Source organism: Salvelinus fontinalis, chromosome 34 (assembly GCF_029448725.1).
Source record: "Salvelinus fontinalis isolate EN_2023a chromosome 34, ASM2944872v1, whole genome shotgun sequence".
NCBI lineage: Eukaryota > Metazoa > Chordata > Actinopteri > Salmoniformes > Salmonidae > Salvelinus > Salvelinus fontinalis.
In genome coordinates this window covers 32,433,548-32,458,370 of record NC_074698.1, presented here as the reverse complement: position 1 = coordinate 32,458,370, position 24,823 = coordinate 32,433,548, and the positions used below count along the sequence as shown (strand labels likewise).

Genomic DNA, 24,823 nt, shown 5'->3' with positions numbered 1-24,823 from the left:
ACATCTCTCTGTCCTCTACCTGGTCTACCCACATCGCTCTGTCCTCTACCTGGTCTATCCACATCTCTCTGTCCTCTACCTGGTCCATCCACATCTCTCTGTCCTCTACCTGGTCTATCCATCCACATCTCTCTGTCCTCTACCTGGTCTATCCATCCACATCTCTCTGTCCTCTACCTGGTCTATCCACATCTCTCTGTCCTCTACCTGGTCTATCCATCCACATCTCTCTGTCCTCTACCTGGTCTATCCACATCTCTCTGTCCTCTACCTGGTCTATCCACATCTCTCTGTCCTCTACCTGGTCCATCCACATCTCTCTGTCCTCTACCTGGTCCATCCACATCTCTCTGTCCTCTACCTGGTCTATCCATCCACATCTCTCTGTCCTCTACCTGGTCCATCCACATCTCTCTGTCCTCTACCTGGTCTATCCATCCACATCTCTCTGTCCTCTACCTGGTCTATCCATCCACATCTCTCTGTCCTCTACCTGGTCTATCCACATCTCTCTGTCCTCTACCTGGTCTATCCATCCACATCTCTCTGTCCTCTACCTGGTCTATCCACATCTCTCTGTCCTCTACCTGGTCCATCCACATCTCTGTCCTCTACCTGGTCCATCCACATCTCTCTGTCCTCTACCTGGTCTATCCACATCTCTCTGTCCTCTACCTGGTCCATCCACATCTCTCTGTCCTCTACCTGGTCTATCCATCCACATCTCTCTGTCCTCTACCTGGTCCATCCATGCACATCTCTCTGTCCTCTACCTGGTCTATCCACATCTCTCTGTCCTCTACCTGGTCTATCCATCCACATCTCTCTGTCCTCTACCTGGTCTATCCATCCACATCTCTCTGTCCTCTACCTGGTCTATCCACATCTCTCTGTCCTCTACCTGGTCTATCCATCCACATCTCTCTGTCCTCTACCTGGTCTATCCACATCTCTCTGTCCTCTACCTGGTCCATCCATCCACATCTCTCTGTCCTCTACCTGGTCCATCCACATCTCTCTGTCCTCTACCTGGTCCATCCACATCTCTCTGTCCTCTACCTGGTCTATCCACATCTCTCTGTCCTTTACCTGGTCTATCCACATCTCTCTGTCCTCTACCTGGTCTATCCACATCTCTCTGTCCTCTACCTGGTCCATCCATCCACATCTCTCTGTCCTCTACCTGGTCCATCCACATCTCTGTCCTCTACCTGGTCCATCCACATCTCTCTGTCCTCTACCTGGTCCATCCACATCTCTCTGTCCTCTACCTGGTCCATCCATCCACATCTCTCTGTCCTCTACCTGGTCTATCCACATCTCTCTGTCCTCTACCTGGTCTATCCACATCTCTCTGTCCTCTACCTGGTCTATCCACATCTCTCTGTCCTCTACCTGGTCCATCCACATCTCTCTGTCCTCTACCTGGTCTATCCACATCTCTCTGTCCTCTACCTGGTCTATCCATCCACATCTCTCTGTCCTCTACATGGTCCATCCACATCTCTGTCCTCTACCTGGTCCATCCACATCTCTCTGTCCTCTACCTGGTCTATCCATCCACATCTCTCTGTCCTCTACATGGTCCATCCACATCTCTCTGTCCTCTACCTGGTCCATCCACATCTCTCTGTCCTCTACCTGGTCCATCCACATCTCTCTGTCCTCTACCTGGTCTATCCACATCTCTCTGTCCTCTACCTGGTCTATCCATCCACATCTCTCTGTCCTCTACCTGGTCTATCCATCCACATCTCTCTGTCCTCTACATGGTCTATCCATCCACATCTATCTGTCCTCTACCTGGTCTATCCATCCACATCTCTCTGTCCTCTACCTGGTCCATCCACATCTCTCTGTCCTCTACCTGGTCCATCCACATCTCTCTGTCCTCTACCTGGTCTATCCATCCACATCTCTCTGTCCTCTACCTGGTCTATCCACATCTCTCTGTCCTCTACCTGGTCTATCCATCCACATCTCTCTGTCCTCTACATGGTCCATCCACATCTCTCTGTCCTCTACCTGGTCTATCCACATCTCTCTGTCCTTTACCTGGTCTATCCACATCTCTCTGTCCTCTACCTGGTCTATCCACATCTCTCTGTCCTCTACCTGGTCCATCCATCCACATCTCTCTGTCCTCTACCTGGTCCATCCACATCTCTGTCCTCTACCTGGTCCATCCACATCTCTCTGTCCTCTACCTGGTCCATCCACATCTCTCTGTCCTCTACCTGGTCCATCCATCCACATCTCTCTGTCCTCTACCTGGTCTATCCACATCTCTCTGTCCTCTACCTGGTCTATCCACATCTCTCTGTCCTCTACCTGGTCTATCCACATCTCTCTGTCCTCTACCTGGTCCATCCACATCTCTCTGTCCTCTACCTGGTCTATCCACATCTCTCTGTCCTCTACCTGGTCTATCCATCCACATCTCTCTGTCCTCTACATGGTCCATCCACATCTCTGTCCTCTACCTGGTCCATCCACATCTCTCTGTCCTCTACCTGGTCTATCCATCCACATCTCTCTGTCCTCTACATGGTCCATCCACATCTCTCTGTCCTCTACCTGGTCCATCCACATCTCTCTGTCCTCTACCTGGTCCATCCACATCTCTCTGTCCTCTACCTGGTCTATCCACATCTCTCTGTCCTCTACCTGGTCTATCCATCCACATCTCTCTGTCCTCTACCTGGTCTATCCATCCACATCTCTCTGTCCTCTACATGGTCTATCCATCCACATCTATCTGTCCTCTACCTGGTCTATCCATCCACATCTCTCTGTCCTCTACCTGGTCCATCCACATCTCTCTGTCCTCTACCTGGTCCATCCACATCTCTCTGTCCTCTACCTGGTCTATCCATCCACATCTCTCTGTCCTCTACCTGGTCTATCCACATCTCTCTGTCCTCTACCTGGTCTATCCATCCACATCTCTCTGTCCTCTACATGGTCCATCCACATCTCTCTGTCCTCTACCTGGTCTATCCACATCTCTCTGTCCTCTACCTGGTCTATCCATCAACATCTCTCTGTCCTCTACCTGGTCCATCCACATCTCTCTGTCCTCTACCTGGTCCATCCACATCTCTCTGTCCTCTACCTGGTCTATCCACATCTCTCTGTCCTCTACCTGGTCCATCCACATCTCTCTGTCCTCTACCTGGTCCATCCACATCTCTCTGTCCTCTACCTGGTCCATCCACATCTCTCTGTCCTCTACCTGGTCTATCCATCCACATCTCTCTGTCCTCTACCTGGTCTATCCATCCATATCTCTCTGTCCTCTACCTGGTCCATCCACATCCCTCTGTCCTCTACCTGGTCCATCCACATCTCTCTGACCTCGCTCCACCAGTCAGTCAGGTGATACTGTTATCCTGCCGGGCCAGCTCCACCAGTCAGTCAGGTGATACTGTTATCCTGCCAGGCCAGCTCCACCAGTCAGTCAGGTGATACTGTTAAACATTAAGTCTATATATATAATATAATATTTATATATGTTTTAAGTCGTTATAATAAGAGATGTCATTCTCCCAAAGTGAAATTCCAATCCGCCCAGAGGAATGTGGCGGCCATCAGTATGTTTCTAACCTGCACCTGTAATTCCACACGTCTTTACGGAATTAACCCCAGAAACAGCTCTGAGGTCGTAGCTGCTAAAAACGCCACATAAAAGCTGGTGTAGCGCTGAATTATGGCCTGTGACGCAAGGCAACGACATACCACTCTCTGGTTGAAGGACTCAGCCTCCCAGCCCCAGACCTAGCTCCCCCCAGCTCCCCCAGCCCTAGACCTAGCTCCCCCCAGCTCCCCCAGCCCTAGCTCCCCCCAGCCCCAGCTCCCCCAGCCCTAGACCTAGCTCCCCCCAGCTCCCCCAGCCCTAGCTCCCCCAGCCCTAGACCTAGCTCCACCCAGCTCCCCCAGCCCCAGCTCCCCCCAGCTCCCCCAGCCCTAGACCTAGCTCCCCCAGCCCTAGCTCCCCCCAGCTCCCCCCAGCTCCCCCAGCCCTAGACCTAGCTCCCCCCAGCTCCCCCAGACCTAGCTCCCCCAGCCACAGACCTAGCTCCCCCCAGCCCCAGACCCAGCTTCCCCCAGCCCCAGACCCAGCTCCCCCTAGCCCCAGACCCAGCTCCCCCCAGCCCCAGACCCAGCTCCCCCTAGCCCCAGACCCAGCTCCCCCTAGCCCCAGACCCAGCTCCCCCCAGCCCCAGACCCAGCTCCCCCTAGCCCCAGACCCAGCTCCCCCCAGCCCCAGACCTAGCTCCCCACAGCCCCAGACCCAGCTCCCCCTAGCCCCAGACCTAGCTCCCCCAGACCTAGCTCCCCACAGCCCCAGACCCAGCTCCCCCTAGCCCCAGACCTAGCTCCCCCAGACCTAGCTCCCACAGCCCCAGACCTAGCTCCCCCTAGCCCCAGACCTAGCTCCCCCCAGCCCCAGACCTAGCTCCCCCCAGCCCCAGACCTAGCTCCCCCCAGCCCTAACCCTAGCTTCCCCCAGCCCTAACCCTAGCTTCCCCCAGCCCTAACCCTAGCTCCCCCCAGCCCTAACCCTAGCTCCCCCCAGCCCCAGACCTAGCTCCCCCAGCCCCAGACCTAGCTCCCCCAGCCCCAGACCTAGCTCCCCCCCAGCCCCAGCCCTAACCCTAGCTCCCCCCAGCCCTAACCCTAGCTCCCCCCCAGCCCCAGACCTAGCTCCCCCCAGCCCTAACCCTAGCTTCCCCCAGCCCTAACCCTAGCTTCCCCCAGCCCTAACCCTAGCTCCCCCCAGCCCCAGACCTAGCTCCCCCCAGCCCCAGACCTAGCTCCCCCAGCACCAGACCTAGCTCCCCCAGCCCTAGCTCCCCCAGACCCAGACCTAGCTCCCCCAGCACCAGACCTAGCTCCCCTAGCCCCAGACCTAGCTCCCCCCAGCCCCAGACCTAGCTCCCCTAGCCCCAGCTCCCCCAGCCCTAGCTCCCCCAGCCCCAGACCTAGCTCCCCCAGCCCCAGACCTAGCTCCCCCCAGCCCCAGACCCAGCTTCCCCCAGCCCCAGACCCAGCTTCCCCCAGCCCCAGACCCAGCTTCCCCCAGCCCCAGACCCAGCTTCCCCCAGCCCCAGACCTATCTCCCCCCAGCCCCAGACCTAGCTCCCCCCAGCCCCAGACCCAGCTTCCCCCAGCCCCAGACCTAGCTCCCCCCAGCCCCAGACCCAGCTTCCCCCAGCCCCAGACCTAGCTCCCCCCAGCCCCAGACCTAGCTCCCCCCAGCCCCAGACCCATGTGCTTCTGTCAGGTGGCCTAGCCCCCAGAGAACCGCCAGGCAGTGGGGCATGTGAGGGTTGTGATTGATGCAGGTGGCAACTTCCCTCACAATCCCCCTAAACCCCTCCATCTATTTTACAGGCAGCCATTTTATTAGGGTTAACAGGTTTAACAGCCGGCCCAATTGGTCGTCTTGGCGGGGTCTCGGTGAAGTCGGAAGGGCCAGACGCTGCCTTTCATTAAACATTAAGTGACTTTGGTACTGCTGTGGTACTGCTGTGGTACTGCTGTCTGGTACTGCTGTGGTACTGCTGTCTGGTACTGCTGTGGTACTGCTGTGGTACTGCTGTCTGGTACTGTTTGGTACTGCTGTGGTACTGCTGGATTTCTCAACACTCTGGGGTGTTAGTTAATGGGTAGGGAAGGCTAGAGGGGGCTAGGGGAGAGGAGAGGAGGCCAGGGGAGAGGAGGCCAGGGGAGAGGAGGCCAGGGGAGAGGAGAGGAGGCCAGGGGAGAGGAGAGGAGGCCAGGGGAGAGGAGAGGAGGCCAGGGGAGAGGAGAGGAGGCCAGGGGAGAGGAGGCCAGGGGAGAGGAGGCCAGGGGAGAGGTGAGGAGGCCAGGGGAGAGGAGAGGAGGCCAGGGGAGAGGAGGCCAGGGGAGAGGAGAGGAGGCCAGGGGAGAAGAGAGGAGGCCAGGGGAGAAGAGAGGAGGCCAGGGGAGAAGAGAGGAGGCCAGGGGAGAGGAGAGGAGGCCAGGGGAGAGGAGAGGAGGCCAGGGGAGAGGAGAGGAGGCCAGGGGAGAGGAGAGGAGGCCAGGGGAGAGGAGAGGAGGCCAGGGGAGAGGTGAGGAGGCCAGGGGAGAGGAGGAGAGGCCAGGGGAGAGGAGGAGAGGCCAGGGGAGAGGAAAGGAGGCCAGGGGAGAGGAAAGGAGGCCAGGGGAGAAGAGGAGGCCAGGGGAGAGGAGAGGAGGCCAAGGGAGAGGAGAGGAGGCCAGGGGAGAGGAGAGGAGGCCAGGGGAGAGGTGAGGAGGACAGGGGAGAGGAGAGGGGGCCATGGGAGAGGAGAGGAGGCCAGGGGAGAAGAGAGGAGGCCAGGGGAGAGGTGAGGAGGCCAGGGGAGAGGAGAGGAGGCCAGGGGAGAGGAGAGGAGGCCAGGGGAGAGGAGAGGAGGCCAGTGGAGAAGAGAGGAGGCCAGGGGAGAGGAGAGGAGGCCAGGGGAGAGGAGAGGAGGCTAGGGGAGAAGAGAGGCTAGGGGAGAGGAGGCTAGGGGAGAGGAGGCTAGGGGAGAGGAGAGGAGGCCAGGGGAGAGGAGAGGAGGCCAGGGGAGAGGAGAGGAGGCCAGGGGAGAGGAGAGGAGGCCAGGGGAGAGGAGGGTTGCTCGCCCTGCATGTACTTCTATACTCTCTCAGTGGTGGTTAGCTGGTTGGTTACTCTCTCAGTGGTAGTTAGCTGGTTGGTTACTCTCTCAGTGGTGGTTAGCTGGTTGGTTACTCTCTCAGTGGTAGTTAGCTGGTTGGTTACTCTCTCAGTGGTAGTTAGCTGGTTGGTTACTCTCTCAGTGGTAGTTAGCTGGTTGGTTACTCTCTCAGTGGTAGTTAGCTGATTGGTTACTCTCTCAGTGGTAGTTAGCTGGTTGGTTACTCTCTCAGTGGTAGTTAGCTGGTTGGTTACTCTCTCAGTGGTAGTTAGCTGGTTGGTTACTCTCTCAGTGGTAGTTAGCTGGTTGGTTACTCTCTCAGTGGTAGTTAGCTGGTTGGTTACTCTCTCAGTGGTAGTTAGCTGGTTGGTTACTCAGTGGTAGTTAGCTGGTTGGTTACTCTCTCAGTGGTAGTTAGCTGGTTGGTTACTCTCTCAGTGGTAGTTAGCTGGTTGGTTACTCTCTCAGTGGTAGTTAGCTGGTTGGTTACTCTCTCAGTGGTAGTTAGCTGGTTGGTTACTCTCTCAGTGGTAGTTAGCTGGTTGGTTACTCTCTCAGTGGTAGTTAGCTGGTTGGTTACTCTCTCAGTGGTAGTTAGCTGGTTGGTTACTCTCTCAGTGGTAGTTAGCTGGTTGGTTACTCTCTCAGTGGTAGTTAGCTGGTTGGTTACTCTCTCAGTGGTAGTTAGCTGGTTGGTTACTCTCTCAGTGGTAGTTAGCTGGTTGGTTACTCTCTCAGTGGTAGTTAGCTGGTTGGTTACTCTCTCAGTGGTAGTTAGCTGGTTGGTTACTCTCTCAGTGGTAGTTAGCTGGTTGGTTACTCTCTCAGTGGTAGTTAGCTGGTTGGTTACTCTCTCAGTGGTAGTTAGCTGGTTGGTTACTCTCTCAGTGGTGGTTAGCTGGTTGGTTACTCTCTCAGTGGTAGTTAGCTGGTTGGTTACTCTCTCAGTGGTAGTTAGCTGGTTGGCTACTCTCTCAGTGGTAGTTAGCTGGTTGGTTACTCTCTCAGTGGTGGTTAGCTGGTTGGTTATTAGAACGATGCTTATCTCTGAGGCCACTCTACAGTGGTAGTTAGCTGGTTGGTTACTCTCAGTGGTGGTTAGCTGGTTGGTTATTAGAACGATGCTTATCTCTGAGGCCCCTCTACAGTGTCTCTGAGTCTTTGCTGAATGATAAGAGTTCCTGAGTGACGATGTTGAGCTAACCACTCAGTCATATTTAACTGATTACAGCTACCGGTTTTCTACCAGGCTATTTATCTACAGGTCCTCCATGGAAACCACTAAAATAACCTCAACGACTTGAGTGGGGGTTAGCTAGGCTAGTTTACTGTTTAACCAGGGCTAACACTCACTTTCTGTTACACATTAGCCCTGGTGATGCCAAGACATAATCCCCGCTGTCCCAAGACAGAGAAAGGTCTATAGAGACACAATCCCCGCTGTCCCAAGACAGAGAAAGGTCTATAGAGACAGATGTACTACTGCTGTCCCAAGACAGAGAAAGGTCTATAGAGACACAATCCCTGCCGTCCCAAGACAGAGAACGGTCTATAGAGACAGATGCATTACTGCCGTCCCAAGACAGAGAAAGGTCTATAGAGACAGATGCATCCCCGCTGTCCCAAGACAGAGAAAGGTCTATAGAGACAGATGCATTACTGCCGTCCCAAGACAGAGAAAGGTCTATAGAGACAGATGCATCCCCGCTGTCCCAAGACAGAGAAAGGTCTATAGAGACACAACCCCGCTGTCCCAAGACAGAGAACGGTCTATAGAGACAGATGCATTACTGCCGTCCCAAGACAGAGAAAGGTCTATAGAGACAGATGCATTACTGCCGTCCCAAGACAGAGAAAGGTCTATAGAGACAGATGCATCCCCGCTGTCCCAAGACAGAGAAAGGTCTATAGAGACACAACCCCGCTGTCCCAAGACAGAGAACGGTCTATAGAGACAGATGCATTACTGCCGTCCCAAGACAGAGAAAGGTCTATAGAGACAGATGCATTACTGCCGTCCCAAGACAGAGAAAGGTCTATAGAGACACAATCCCCGCTGTCCCAAGACAGAGAAAGGTCTATAGAGACACAATCCCCGCTGTCCCAAGACAGAGAACGGTCTATAGAGACAGATGCATTACTGCTGGTACTAACAGCTGACACGTGTCATTACGACCTCAGTCAGGGTCGCGACCTTTAGAGACAGGGCTTTATGGTACGAGGCTCTTTTCATGGCTCTAACATCAGTATATGTCCTGTTACTTTGTGTCATCGTTGACTGCCATCACATGTCCAGGCCCAGAGTGTCCTGTTACTTTGTGTCATCGTTGACTGCCATCACATGTCCAGGCCCAGTGTGTGAGTCCTGCGGTGAGAAGGGAATCGCTCTGCTCCATGCCAACTCATCCAGAGAGGAACCTGGTGTCCTGGTGGCGTCCTGGTGGCGTCCTGGTGGTGGCGTCCTGGTGGTGTCCTGGTGGTGTCCTGGTGGTGGTGTCCTGGCGACGTCCTGGTGGTGGTGTCCTGGTGGTGTCCTGGTGGTGGTGTCCTGGCGGTGTCCTGGTGGTGGTGTCCTGGTGGTGGCGTCCTGGTGGTGTTGTCCTGGCGACGTCCTGGTGGTGTCCTGGTGGGGGTGTCCTGGTGGGGGTGTCCTGGTGGGGGTGTCCTGGTGGGGGTGTCCTGGTGGGGGTGTCCTGGTGGTGGTGTCCTGGTGGTGGTGTCCTGGTGGTGGTGTCCTGGCGACGTCCTGGTGGTGGTGTCCTGGTGGTGGTGTCCTGGCGACGTCCTGGTGGTGGTGTCCTTGCGACGTCCTGGTGGTGGTGTCCTGGTGGTGGTGTCCTGGCGACGTCCTGGTGGTGGTGTCCTGGTGGTGGTGTCCTGGCGACGTCCTGGTGGTGGTGTCCTGGTGGTGGTGTCCTGGTGGCGGCGTCCTGGTGGCGGCGTCCTGGTGGCGGCGTCCTGGTGGCGGCGTCCTGGTGGCGGCGTCCTGGTGGCGGCGTCCTGGTGGCGGCGTCCTGGTGGCGGCGTCCTGGTGGCGGCGTCCTGGTGGCGGCGTCCTGGTGGCGGCGTCCTGGTGGTGGTGTCATGGTGGCGTCGTCCTGGTGGTGGTGTCCTGGTGGTGGTGTCCTGGTGGTGGTGTCCTGGTGGTGGTGTCATGGTGGCGTCGTCCTGGTGGTGGTGTCCTGGTGGTGGTGTCCTGGTGGCGTCGTCCTGGTGGTGGTGTCCTGGTGGTGGTGTCCTGGTGGTGGCGTCCTGGTGGCGTCGTCCTGGTGGCGGCGTCCTGGTGGTGGCGTCCTGGTGGTGGTGTCCTGGTGGCGTCGTCCTGGTGGCGGTGTCATGGTGGCGTCGTCCTGGTGGTGGTGTCCTGGTGGTGGTGTCCTGGTGGCGTCGTCCTGGTGGTGGTGTCCTGGTGGTGGCGTCCTGGTGGCGTCGTCCTGGTGGCGGTGTCCTGGTGGTGTCCTGGTGGCGGCGTCCTGGTGGTGTCATGGGGGCGTCCACGTCCCCCCTCTCCAAACACCACTCCATGATCACATGGCACGTCACCACTCCATGATCACACGGCACGTCTCCACTCTCCACTCCATGATCACATGGCACGTCACCACTCCCCAAACACCACTCCATGATCACATGGCACGTCACCACTCTCCTAACACCACTCCATGATCACATGGCACGTCACCACTCCCCAAACACCACTCCATGATCACATGGCACGTTCCCACTCTCCAAACACCACTCCATGGTCACCTGGTCCAACACAGCACTCCAGAGGGTGAGAGAGGGGGTTGCTAAGGTGACATCATCTCTCCTCTCTTCCATCAGCACTCAGTGGTAACACTGAATCCACCCACAGATAAAACGTTTCTTCCATCCATCTTCATTCCCTCCATCCATCTTCATTCCCTCCCTCCATCTTCATTCCTTCCATCCATCTTCATTCCTTCCATCCATCTTCATTCCTTCCATCCATCTTCATTCCTTCCATCCATCTTCATTCATCTCCTCCATCCATCTTCATTCCTTCCATCCATCTTCATTCCTTCCATCCATCTTCATTCATCTCCTCCATCCATCTTCATTCCCTCCATCCATCTTCATTCCCTCCATCCATCTTCATTCCATCCATCCATCTTCATTCCATCCATCCGACTTCATTCATCTCCTCCATCCGTCTTCCATCTCTTCAGTAATGGAAAAGTTGATTCTGTATATCTGCGAGGGGAGATTGAGACGGCAACCTGAGAACTCACGGCTAAGTTCCCCTCTAAACATACGGCCTGGGACTCTCCTTCCCATGTTTCCTAGAGAAGGAGTGACCGGCTGCTTGGAGGAGCTGCATGTTTAAGCCAAGAGAACGTGACATCTTCAAGGAGGACTTAACGTCATGTGTTGAAGACTTTCCCAAAACAAACATCAATATATATCTACTAAATTCTACCATCTGGTGGAGTTTCATTTGATCCAGCGACCGACCCGGTGTCTCTCCTCTACCGGGCCGGGGGTTCAGACCGACCCGGTGTCTCTCCTCTACCGGGCCGGGTGTTCAGACCGACCCGGTGTCTCTCCTCTACCGGGCCGGGGGTTCAGACCGAACCGGTGTCTCTCCTCTACCGGGCCGGGGGTTCAGACCGAACCGGTGTCTCTCCTCTACCGGGCCGGGGGTTCAGACCGAACCGGTGTCTCTCCCTGCTCTCTCTCCCTCCTCCTCTCTCTCCCTCCTCCTCTCTCTCCCTCCTCCTCTCTCTCCCTCCTCCTCTCTCTCCCTCCCGCTCTCTCTCCCTCCCGCTCTCTCTCCCTCCCGCTCTCTCTCCCTCCCGCTCTCTCTCCCTCCCGCTCTCTCTCCCTCCCGCTCTCTCTCCCTCCCGCTCTCTCTCCCTCCCGCTCTCTCCCTGCCTCAACTCAGCTTTCAGACGGCTCCCTGCCCTCTCACTGCTGCCTGTCTGTAGAGAAAAGGCTATACCATATGCAGCCCTCTCACTGCTGTCCGCCCGCCCGCCCGTCCGCCCGTCCGTCCGTCTGTCCGTCTGCCCGTCTGCCCGTCTGCCCGTCTGCCCGTCTGCCCGTCTGCCCGTCTGCCCGTCTGCCCGTCTGCCCGTCTGCCCGTCTGCCCGTCTGCCCGTCTGCCCGTCTGCCTGTCCGCCTGTCCGTCTGTCCGTCTGTCCGCCTGCCTGTCTGTCCGTCTGTCCGCCTGCCTGCCTGTCTGTCCGTCTGTCTGTCTGTAGAGAAAAGGCTATACCACATGCAGCCCTCTCAGAGTCTGACATGTTTAAAGCCAAACTAATTGAACAGAATGGATTCCCAGGATAGCAGCTTTAACAGACTCACTTACAGTACTGCAAGGTGTGTGTGTGTGTGTGTGTGTGTGTGTGTGTGTGTGTGTGTGTGTGTGTGTGTGTGTGTGTGTGTGTGTGTGTGTGTGTGTGTGTGTGTGTGTGTGTGTGTGTGTGTGTGTGTGTGTGTGTGTGTGTGTGTGTGTGTGTGAGAGAGAGAGAGGAGGGCCAGATGTTCTGTGAAGGACACAGTTAGAGTGAGACTACAGTAGACTTTCATCTACCATGTTTATGTTTACTCCTCTCCCCTCTCCCCCTCGCACACCTCGCCTCCTTCCCTCCCCTCGCCTCCTTCCCTCTCCCCTCCTTCCCTCCTCTCCATCCCCTCTCCCCTCCTCCCTCTCCCCCTTCCCTCCCCTCTCCTCTCCTCTCCTCCCTCTCCTCTCCTCTCCTCTCCCCCTCCTCTCAGTTCATGTAATCTCCTCTAGCACCACAAAAGCCTGCAGCATCTAGCCTCCCCATGACCCCCCCCTCCCTCCTCCTTCCCTCTCCCCCACCTCCTATCCCCCCCATCTGGTTGAAATAAAGGACCTGCTAGATGGTAAATACCTTGTTTGATGCTGTGGTTGATTTCCTAACCATCTGAGACATTGGTACAGCACTCCCTGATGTGATGACTGTGATGACCGTGTGATTGTGTTTTCCCCCCCAAACCAAGACTACAGGCAGTTCATCTCTCTGTATCCCCCAAACCAAGACTACAGGCAGCTCATCTCTCTGTATCCCCCAAACCAAGACTACAGGCAGCTCATCCCTCTGTATCCCCCAAACCAAGACTACAGGCAGCTCATCTCTCTGTACCCCCCAAACCAAGACTACAGGCAGATCATCCATCTCTCTGTATCCCCCAAACCAAGACTACAGACAGCTCATCTCTCTGTACCCCCCAAACCAAGACTACAGGCAGCTCATCTCTCTGTATCCCCCAAACCAAGACTACAGGCAGCTCATCTCTCTGTATCAACCCAAACCAAGACTACAGGCAGCTCATCTCTCTGTATCCCCCAAACCAAGACTACAGGCAGCTCATCTCTCTGTATCCCCCAAACCAAGACTACAGGCAGCTCATCTCTCTGTATCCCCCAAACCAAGACTACAGGCAGCTCATCTCTCTGTACCCCCCAAACCAAGACTACAGGCAGATCATCCATCTCTCTGTATCCCCCAAACCAAGACTACAGACAGCTCATCTCTCTGTACCCCCCAAACCAAGACTACAGGCAGCTCATCTCTCTGTATCCCCCAAACCAAGACTACAGGCAGCTCATCTCTCTGTATCAACCCAAACCAAGACTACAGGCAGCTCATCTCTCTGTATCCCCCAAACCAAGACTACAGGCAGCTCATCTCTCTGTATCCCCCAAACCAAGACTACAGGCAGCTCATCTCTCTGTATCAACCCAAACCAAGACTACAGGCAGCTCATCTCTCTGTATCCCCAAAACCAAGACTACAGGCAGCTCATCTCTCTGTATCCCCCAAACCAAGACTACAGGCAGCTCATCTCTCTGTATCAACCCAAACCAAGACTACAGGCAGCCCATCCATCTCTCTGTATCCCCCAAACCAAGACTACAGGCAGCTCATCTCTCTGTATCAACCCAAACCAAGACTACAGGCAGCCCATCCATCTCTCTGTATCCCCCAAACCAAGACTACAGGCAGCTCATCTCTCTGTACCCCCCAAACCAAGACTACAGGCAGCTCATCTCTCTGTATTCCCCCAAACCAAGACTACAGGCAGCTCATCTCTCTGTATCCCCCAAACCAATACCACAGGCAGCTCATCTCTCTGTATCCCCCAAACCAAGACTACAGGCAGCTCATCTTTCTGTATCCCCCAAACCAAGACTACAGGCAGCTCATCTCTCTGTATCCCCCAAACCAAGACTACAGGCAGCCCATCCATCTCTCTGTATCCCCCAAACCAAGACTACAGGCAGCTCATCTCTCTGTATCCCCCCAAACCAAGACTACAGGAAGCTCATCTCTCTGTATCCCCCAAACCAAGACTACAGGCAGCTCATCTCTCTGTATCCCCCCAAACCAAGACTACAGGCAGCTCATCTCTCTGTATCCCCCAAACCAAGACTACAGGCAGCTCATCTCTCTGTATCCCCCAAACCAAGACAACAGGCAGCTCATCTCTCTGTATCCCCCAAACCAAGACTACAGGCAGCTCATCTCTCTGTATCCCCCAAACCAAGACTACAGGCAGCTCATCTCTCTGTATCCCCCAAACCAAGACTACAGGCAGCTCATCCATCTCTCTGTACCCCCCAAACCAAGACTACAGGCAGCTCATCTCTCTGTGTCTTGATTATAACAGGTCTTCTGTGTTCTGTTCACAGCCAATCACGGACAGGTCTGGTATGGCTAAATCAACATCTACTCTGGTCGTCTAATGAACTACAACGTGTGAATGGAAAGTGACCTCAGTTGCCGGGTGGTGAACAAAATGGCTGCCGTGGCATCACCCAGGTGGGTTTCTACACACTGGTAGTGGATGAGGTGAGTTCCTGTCCACCTACATACTGAAGCACCTTGAACACCAGGTAGAAGATACCTACATTACACATTCAAGTAATACTATCAGAGTAGTGGTACTCACCAGTACTGAGGCATCTGGAGCAGCTTGCCGTAGAGGGCTGTACTGAAGGAAGGGATGAGAGGGGACAGAGGGAGGAAACTGCCTGTACTGTCCAGACAGGTCAAACCAGCCTGGAAACCAAACACCTAGAGGGAGAGAGAGAGACAGAGAGAGAGAGGGGGAGACAGAGAGAGACAACACTGTATATAGACATAATATGACATTTGAAATGACTCTTATTTTGGAACTTGTGTGAGTGTAATATTTACGGTTCATTTTTTGTGTTTATTTCACTTTTGTTTATCTATTATACTTGCTTTAACAATGTAAACATATGTTTCCCCTGGTAATAAAGCCCCTTGAGAGAGAGAGACAGAGAGAGAGACAGAGAGAGAGACAGAGAAAGAGACAGAGAAAGAGACAGAGAGAAAGAGACAGAGAGAGAGACAGAGAGAAAGAGACAGAGACAGAGACAGAGACAGAGACAGAGACAGAGACAGAGACAGAGACAGAGAGAGAGAGAGAGAGAGAGAGAGAGAGAGAGAGAGAGAGAGAGAGAGAGAGAGAGCGAGAGACAGAGACAGAGACAGAGACAGAAAGAGACAGAAAGAGAGAGACAGAGAGAGAGAGACAAAGAGAGAGAGAGAGACAGAACGAGAGAGAGAGAGAGACATAGAGAGAGAGAGAGAGAACAATGATCAGCTAGTCAGTCTCATATCTAGTCTTTCATAAATAATCTAATGGTCTAATGTCTTCAGACTCCTACACTCACCGATGTCTGTCATTAGTAGTGTCCTGCAGTGGGTGGATCTCGTCAGTCAATATTTAGATGTGAGAGTGGACGGGGTCTGCTGACAGCTTCAGGAATGCCTTCACCCAATACCACGACTAAGTAATCCAGCCAATCCCAGAGAGGATTACGGGCCAGTCAATCACAACACGGTGTCTCTCACTGACCGCATGCCTTTTAAATCACAGCCTCATTATCCATGCTCCCGTTACACACACCACGTTGATGTACGGCTCTTCTACAGTAACATTTGACCCGTCATGTGGACTAGAGGCAGCCATCTTTAATATGTTGTATTAGCTCTATTAGATTCTGACTGGGTCCAGCTGTGATAACAGCAACTGGGCCAGCAGCTGGTAGGAGAAGGAAGCACACAGACCTACCCTTATACACATAGACCTACCCTTACACATATAGACCTACCCTTATACACATAGACCTACCCTTATACACATAGACCTACCCTTATACACATAGACCTACCCTTATACACATAGACCTACCCTTATACACATAGACCTACCCTTATACACATAGACCTACCCTTATACACATAGACCTACCCTTATACACATAGACCTACCCTTATACACATAGACCTACCCTTATACACACATAGACCTACCCTTATACACATAGACCTACCCTTATACACATAGACCTACCCTTATACACATAGACCTACCCTTATACACATAGACCTACCCTTATACACATAGACCTACCCTTATACACACATAGACCTACCCTTATACACACATAGACCTACCCTTATACACATAGACCTACCCTTATACACATAGACCTACCCTTATACACATAGACCTACCCTTATACACATAGACCTACCCTTATACACATAGACCTACCCTTATACACATAGACCTACCCTTATACACACAGACCTACCCTTATACACACAGGCCTACCCTTATACACACAGGCCTACCCTTATACACACATAGACCTACCCTTATACACACATAGACCTACCCTTATTCACACAGACCTACCCTTATACACATAGACCTACCCTTATACACACATAGACCTACCCTTACACACATAGACCTACCCTTACACACATAGACCTACCCTTACACACATAGACCTACCCTTATACACATAGACCTACCCTTATACACACATAGACCTACCCTTATACACACATAGACCTACCCTTATACACATAGACCTACCCTTATACACATAGACCTACCCTTATACACATAGACCTACCCTTATACACATAGACCTACCCTTATACACATAGACCTACCCTTATACACATAGACCTACCCTTATACACATAGACCTACCCTTATACACACAGACCTACCCTTATACACACAGACCTACTCTTATACACATAGACCTACTCTTATACACATAGACCTACCCCTATACACATAGACCTACCCTTATACACACAGACCTACCCTTATACACACAGACCTACCCTTATACACACAGACCTACTCTTATACACACAGACCTACCCTTATACACATAGACCTACCCTTATACACATAGACCTACCCTTATACACATAGACCTACCCTTATACACACATAGACCTACCCTTATACACATAGACCTACCCTTATACACACATAGACCTACCCTTATACACATAGACCTACCCTTATACACACACAGACCTACCCTTATACACATAGACCTACCCTTATACACACACAGACCTACCCTTATACACACATAGACCTACCCTTATACACACATAGACCTACCCGTATACACATAGACCTACCCTTATACACACATAGACCTACCCTTATACACACATGAATCAGCCCACCAGGGGGAGCTGTCTGGGTGTAGCTGGTGGTAGACCTGGACGCTGGAGGTTTCAGGGGGTCTGAAGGGGGTCTGAGTGGGAGCCCAGCAACTGGAGACGGGGCTATCTACGGTCCTGAGACCCTGGAGGTTTCAGGGGGTCTGAAGGGGTCTGAGTGGGAGCCCAGCAACTGGAGACGGGGCTATCTACGATCCTGAGACCCTGGAGGTTTCAGGGGGTCTGAAGGGGGTCTGAGTGGGAGCCCAGCAACTGGAGACGGGGCTATCTACGGTCCTGAGACCCTGGAGGTTTCAGGGGGTCTGAAGGGGGTCTGAGTGGGAGCCCAGCAACTGGAGACGGGGCTATCTACGGTCCTGAGTCCCTGAGATCTGTATGGGTCTGACTGACCATCAATCAGATGGAGCTAGCTTTGGTCCTATGGCCCCGGGTCCTGAGACCTTCAGGTCTGTCTGTATAGGACTGACCAGGAGAGGTGGCTATGGGGCTACTAAAGGGGTCTGCATGGGGACGACTGACCAGGAGAGGTGGCTATGGGGCTACTAAAGGGGATGACTGACCAGGAGAGGTGGCTATGGGGCTACTAAAGGGGATGACTGACCAGGAGAGGTGGCTATGGGGCTACTAAAGGGGATGACTGACCAGGAGAGGTGGCTATGGGGCTACTAAAGGGGACGACTGACCAGGAGAGGTTGATATGGGGCTACTAAAGGGGATGACTGACCAGGAGAGGTGACTATGGGGCTACTAAAGGGGATGACTGACCAGGAGAGGTGACTATGGGGCTACTAAAGGGGTCTGCATGGGGACGACTGACCAGGAGAGGTGGCTATGGGGCTACTAAAGGGGATGACTGACCAGGAGAGGTGGCTATGGGGCTACTAAAGGGGACGACTGACCAGGAGAGGTGACTATGGGGCTACTAAAGGGGTCTGCATGGAGACGACTGACCAGGAGAGGTGGCTATGGGGCTACTAAAGGGGTCTGCATGGGGACGACTAACCAGGAGAGGTGGCTATGGGGCTACTAAAGGGGATGACTGACCAGGAGAGGTGGCTATGGGGCTACTAAAGGGGATGACTGACCAGGAAAGGTGACTATGGGGCTACTAAAGGGGATGACTGACCAGGAGAGGTGGCTATGGGGCTACTAAAGGGGACGACTAACCAGGAGAGGTGGATATGGGGCTACTAAAGGGGATGACTGACCAGGAGAGGTGGATATGGGGCTACTAAAGGGGATGACTGACCAGGAGAGGTGGCTATGGGGCTACTAAAGGGGACGACTAACCAGGAGAGGTGGATATGGGGCTACTAAAGGGGATGACTGACCAGGAGAGGTGGATATGGGGCTACTAAAGGGGATGACTGACCAGGAGAGGTGGCTATGGGGCTACTAAAGGGGATGACTGACCAGGAGAGGTGGCTATGGGGCTACTAAAGGGGATGACTGACCAGGAGAGGTGGCTATGGGGCTACTAAAGGGGATGACTAACCAGGAGAGGTGGATATGGGGCTACTAAAGGGGATGACTGACCAGGAGAGTTGGCTATGGGGCTACTAAAGGGGTCTGCATGGGTACGACTGACCAGGAGAGGTGGCTATGGGGCTACTAAAGGGGACGACTGACCAGGAGAGGTGGCTATGGGGCTACTAAAGGGGATGACTGACCAGGAGAGGTGGCTATGGGGCTACTAAAGGGGACGACTAACCAGGAGAGGTGACTATGGGGCTACTAAAGGGGATGACTGACCAGGAGAGGTGACTATGGGGCTAGTAAAGGGGTCTGCATGGGGACGACTGACCAGGAGAGGTGGCTATGGGGCTACTAAAGGGGATGACTGACCAGGAGAGGTGACTATGGGGCTACTAAAGGGGATGACTGACCAGGAGAGGTTGCTATGGGGCTACTAAAGGGGATGACTGACCAGGAGAGGTGGCTATGGGGCTACTAAAGGGGTCTGCATGGGGACGACTAACCAGGAGAGGTGGCTATGGGGCTACTAAAGGGGATGACTAACCAGGAGAGGTGGCTATGGGGCTACTAAAGGGGACGACTGACCAGGAGAGGTGGCTATGGGGCTACTAAAGGGGTCTGCATGGGGACGACTGACCAGGAGAGGTGGCTATGGGGCTACTAAAGGGGACGACTGACCAGGAGAAGTGGCTATGGGGCTACTAAAGGAGTCTGCAAGGGGACGACTGACCAGGAGAGGTGGCTATGGGGCTACTAAAGGGGACGACTGACCAGGAGAAGTGGCTATGGGGCTACTAAAGGGGATGACTGACCAGGAGAGGTGGCTATGGGGCTACTAAAGGGGTCTGTCTGTATAGGACTGACCAGGAGAGGTGGCTATGGGGCTACTAAAGGGGTCTGCATGGGGACGACTGACCAGGAGAGGTGAATATGGGGCTACTAAAGGGGACGACTGACCGGGAGAGGTGGATATGGGGCTACTAAAGGGGACGACTGACCAGGAGAGGTGGCTATGGGCTACTAAAGGGGATGACTGACCAGGAGAGGTGGCTATGGGGCTACTAAAGGGGTCTGCATGGGGACGACTGACCAGGAGAGGTGGCTATGGGGCTACTAAAGGGGATGACTGACCAGGAGAGGTGACTATGGGGCTACTAAAGGGGATGACTGACCAGGAGAGGTGGCTATGGGGCTACTAAAGGGGACGACTGACCAGGAGAGGTGACTATGGGGCTACTAAAGGGGATGACTGACCAGGAGAGGTGGCTATGGGGCTACTAAAGGGGATGACTGACCAGGAGAGGTGGCTATGGGGCTACTAAAGGGGACGACTGACCAGGAGAGGTGGCTATGGGGCTACTAAAGGGGTCTGCATGGGGACGACGGACCAGGAGAGGTGACTATGGGGCTACTAAAGGGGACGACTGACCAGGAGAGGTGGATATGGGGCTACTAAAGGGGATGACTGACCAGGAGAGGTGACTATGGGGCTACTAAAGGGGATGACTGACCAGGAGAGGTGACTATGGGGCTACTAAAGGGGATGACTGACCAGGAGAGGTGACTATGGGGCTACTAAAGGGGATGACTGACCAGGAGAGGTGGCTATGGGGCTACTAAAGGGGATGACTGACCAGGAGAGGTGACTATGGGGCTACTAAAGGGGATGACTGACCAGGAGAGGTGGCTATGGGGCTACTAAAGGGGATGACTGCCAGGAGAGGTGACTATGGGGCTACTAAAGGGGACGACTGACCAGGAGAGGTGGCTATGGGGCTACTAAAGCGGATGACTGACCAGGAGAGGTGGCTATGGGGCTACTAAAGGGGTCTGCATGGGGACGACTGACCAGGAGAGGTGGCTATGGGGCTACTAAAGGGGACGACTGACCAGGAGAGGTGGCTATGGGGCTACTAAAGGGGTCTGCATGGGGACGACTGACCAGGAGAGGTGACTATGGGGCTACTAAAGGGGACGACTGACCAGGAGAGGTGACTATGGGGCTACTAAAGGGGATGACTGACCAGGAGAGGTGGCTATGGGGCTACTAAAGGGGATGACTGACCAGGAGAGGTGGCTATGGGGCTACTAAAGGGGATGACTGACCAGGAGAGGTGGCTATGGGGCTACTAAAGGGGACGACTGACCAGGAGAGGTGGCTATGGGGCTACTAAAGGGGATGACTGACCAGGAGAGGTGGCTATGGGGCTACTAAAGGGGTCTGCATGGGGACGACTGACCAGGAGAGGTGGCTATGGGGCTACTAAAGGGGATGACTGACCAGGAGAGGTGGCTATGGGGCTACTAAAGGGGTCTGCATGGGGACGACTGACCAGGAGAGGTGGCTATGGGGCTACTAAAGGGGATGACTGACCAGGAGAGGTGGCTATGGGGCTACTAAAGGGGATGACTGACCAGGAGAGGTGGCTATGGGGCTACTAAAGGGGATGACTGACCAGGAGAGGTGGCTATGGGGCTACTAAAGGGGATGACTGACCAGGAGAGGTGGCTATGGGGCTACTAAAGGGGATGACTGACCAGGAGAGGTGGCTATGGGGCTACTAAAGGGGATGACTGACCAGGAGAGGTGGCTATGGGCTACTAAAGGGGATGACTGACCAGGAGAGGTGACTATGGGGCTACTAAAGGGGACGACTGACCAGGAGAGGTGACTATGGGGCTACTAAAGGGGTCTGCATGGAGACGACTGACCAGGAGAGGTGGCTATGGGGCTACTAAAGGGGTCTGCATGGGGACGACTAACCAGGAGAGGTGGCTATGGGGCTACAAAAGGGGATGACTGACCAGGAGAGATGGCTATGGGGCTACTAAAGAGGATGACTGACCAGGAGAGGTGACTATGGGGCTACTAAAGGGGTCTGCATGGGTACGACTGACCAGGAGAGGTGGCTATGGGGCTACTAAAGGGGATGACTGACCAGGAGAGGTGGCTATGGGGCTACTAAAGGGGATGACTGACCAGGAGAGGTGGCTATGGGGCTACTAAAGGGGACGACTGACCAGGAGAGGTGGCTATGGGGCTACTAAAGGGGACGACTGACCAGGAGAGGTGACTATGGGGCTACTAAAGGGGTCTGCAAGGGGACGACTGACCAGGAGAGGTGGCTATGGGGCTACTAAAGGGGATGACTGACCAGGAGAGGTGGCTATGGGGCTACTAAAGGGGATGACTGACCAGGAGAGGTGGCTATGGGGCTACTAAAGGGGATGACTGACCAGGAGAGGTGGCTATGGGGCTACTAAAGGGGTCTGCATGGGTACGACTGACCAGGAGAGGTGGCTATGGGGCTACTAAAGGGGACGACTGACCAGGAGAGGTGGCTATGGGGCTACTAAAGGGGATGACTGACCAGGAGAGGTGGATAAGGGGCTACTAAAGGGGACGACTGACCAGGAGAGGTGGCTATGGGGCTACTAAAAGGGACGACTGACCAGGAGAGGTGGATATGGGGCTACTAAAGGGGATGACTGACCAGGAGAGGTGGCTATGGGGCTACTAAAGGGGATGACTGACCAGGAGAGGTGGCTATGGGGCTACTAAAGGGGACGACTGACCAGGAGAGGTGGATATGGGGCTACTAAAGGGGATGACTGACCAGGAGAGGTGGATATGGGGCTACTAAAGGGGACGACTGACCAGGAGAGGTGGCTATGGGGCTACTAAAAGGGACGACTGACCAGGAGAGGTGGATATGGGGCTACTAAAGGGGACGACTGACCAGGAGAGGTGGCTATGGGGCTACTAAAGGGGATGACTGACCAGGAGAGGTGGCTATGGGGCTACTAAAGGGGATGACTGACCAGGAGAGGTGGCTATGGGGCTACTAAAGGGGATGACTAACCAGGAGAGGTGGCTATGGGGCTACTAAAGGGGTCTGCATGGAGACGACTGACCAGGAGAGGTGGCTATGGGGCTACTAAAGGGGATGACTGACCAGGAGAGGTGGCTATGGGGCTACTAAAGTGGTCTGCATGGAGACGACTGACCAGGAGAGGTGGCTATGGGGCTACTAAAGGGGATGACTGACCAGGAGAGGTGGCTATGGGGCTACTAAAGGGGATGACTGACCAGGAGAAGTGGCTATGGGGCTACTAAAGGGGATGACTGACCAGGAGAGGTGGCTATGGGGCTACTAAAGGGGATGACTGACCAGGAGAGGTGACTATGGGGCTACTAAAGGGGATGACTGACCAGGAGAGGTGGCTATGGGGCTACTAAAGGGGATGACTGACCAGGAGAGGTGGCTATGGGGCTACTAAAGGGGATGACTGACCAGGAGAGGTGACTATGGGGCTACTAAAGGGGACGACTGACCAGGAGAGGTGACTATGGGGCTACTAAAGGGGTCTGCATGGAGACGACTGACCAGGAGAGGTGGCTATGGGGCTACTAAAGGGGTCTGCATGGGGACGACTAACCAGGAGAGGTGGCTATGGGGCTACTAAAGGGGATGACTGACCAGGAGAGGTGGCTATGGGGCTACTAAAGGGGATGACTGACCAGGAGAGGTGACTATGGGGCTACTAAAGGGGATGACTGACCAGGAGAGGTGGCTATGGGGCTACTTAAGGGGATGACTGACCAGGAGAGGTGGCTATGGGGCTACTAAAGGGGTCTGCATGGGTACGACTGACCAGGAGAGGTGGCTATGGGGCTACTAAAGGGGACGACTGACCAGGAGAGGTGGCTATGGGGCTACTAAAGGGGATGACTGACCAGGAGAGGTGGCTATGGGGCTACTAAAGGGGACGACTGACCAGGAGAGGTGGCTATGGGGCTACTAAAGGGGATAACTGACCAGGAGAGGTGGCTATGGGGCTACTAAAGGGGACGACTAACCAGGAGAGGTGGCTATGGGGCTACTAAAGGGGTCTGTCTGTATAGGACTGACCAGGAGAGGTGGCTATGGGGCTACTAAAGGGGTCTGCATGGGGACGACTGACAAGGAGAGGTGGCTATGGGGCTACTAAAGGGGACGACTGACCGGGAGAGGTGGATATGGGGCTACTAAAGGGGACGACTGACCAGGAGAGGTGGCTATGGGGCTACTAAAAGGGACGACTGACCAGGAGAGGTGGCTATGGGGCTACTTAAGGGGACGACTGACCAGGAGAGGTGGATATGGGGCTACTAAAGGGGACGACTGACCAGGAGAGGTGGCTATGGGGCTACTAAAAGGGACGACTGACCAGGAGAGGTGGATATTGGGCTACTAAAGGGGATGACTGACCAGGAGAGGTGACTATGGGGCTACTAAAGGGGTCTGCATGGGTACGACTGACCAGGAGAGGTGGATATGGGGCTACTAAAGGGGACGACTGACCAGGAGAGGTGGCTATGGGGCTACTAAAAGGGACGACTGACCAGGAGAGGTGGCTATGGGGCTACTAAAGGGGATGACTAACCAGGAGAGGTGGCTATGGGGCTACTAAAGGGGTCTGCATGGGGACGACTGACCAGGAGAGGTGGCTATGGGGCTACTAAAGGGGATGACTGACCAGGAGAGGTGGCTATGGGGCTACTAAAGGGGACGACTGACCAGGAGAGGTGGCTATGGGGCTACTAAAGGGGATGACTAACCAGGAGAGGTGGCTATGGGGCTACTAAAGGGGATGACTGACCAGGAGAGGTGGCTATGGGGCTACTAAAGGGGACGACTGACCAGGAGAGGTGGCTATGGGGCTACTAAAGGGGATGACTGACCAGGAGAGGTGGCTATGGGGCTACTAAAGGGGACGACTGACCAGGAGAGGTGGATATGGGGCTACTAAAGGGGACGACTAACCAGGAGAGGTGGCTATGGGGCTACTAAAGGGGATGACTGACCAGGAGAGGTGGCTATGGGGCTACTAAAGGGGTCTGCATGGGGACGACTGACCAGGAGAGGTGGCTATGGGGCTACTAAAGGGGACGACTGACCAGGAGAGGTGACTATGGGGCTACTAAAGGGGATGACTGACCAGGAGAGGTGGCTATGGGGCTACTAAAGGGGATGACTGACCAGGAGAGGTGGCTATGGGGCTACTAAAGGGGTCTGCATGGAGACGACTGACCAGGAGAGGTGGCTATGGGGCTACTAAAGGGGTCTGCATGGGGACGACTGACCAGGAGAGGTGGCTATGGGG

At 54.6% G+C, this 24,823-nt stretch overlaps 1 protein-coding gene across 1 annotated transcript in view; it reads right to left on the bottom strand.

Moving 5' to 3' along the window:
- The window catches only part of LOC129832791 (intermembrane lipid transfer protein VPS13B), a 239,016-nt gene that overhangs the window by 57,223 nt on the left and 156,970 nt on the right, over nt 1-24,823 (bottom strand). Inside the window, exon 18 of the mRNA XM_055896791.1 lies at nt 14,616-14,740. Within this exon, the coding sequence (XP_055752766.1) occupies nt 14,616-14,740 (125 nt within the window). The remainder of the gene's footprint in view (nt 1-14,615; nt 14,741-24,823) is intronic.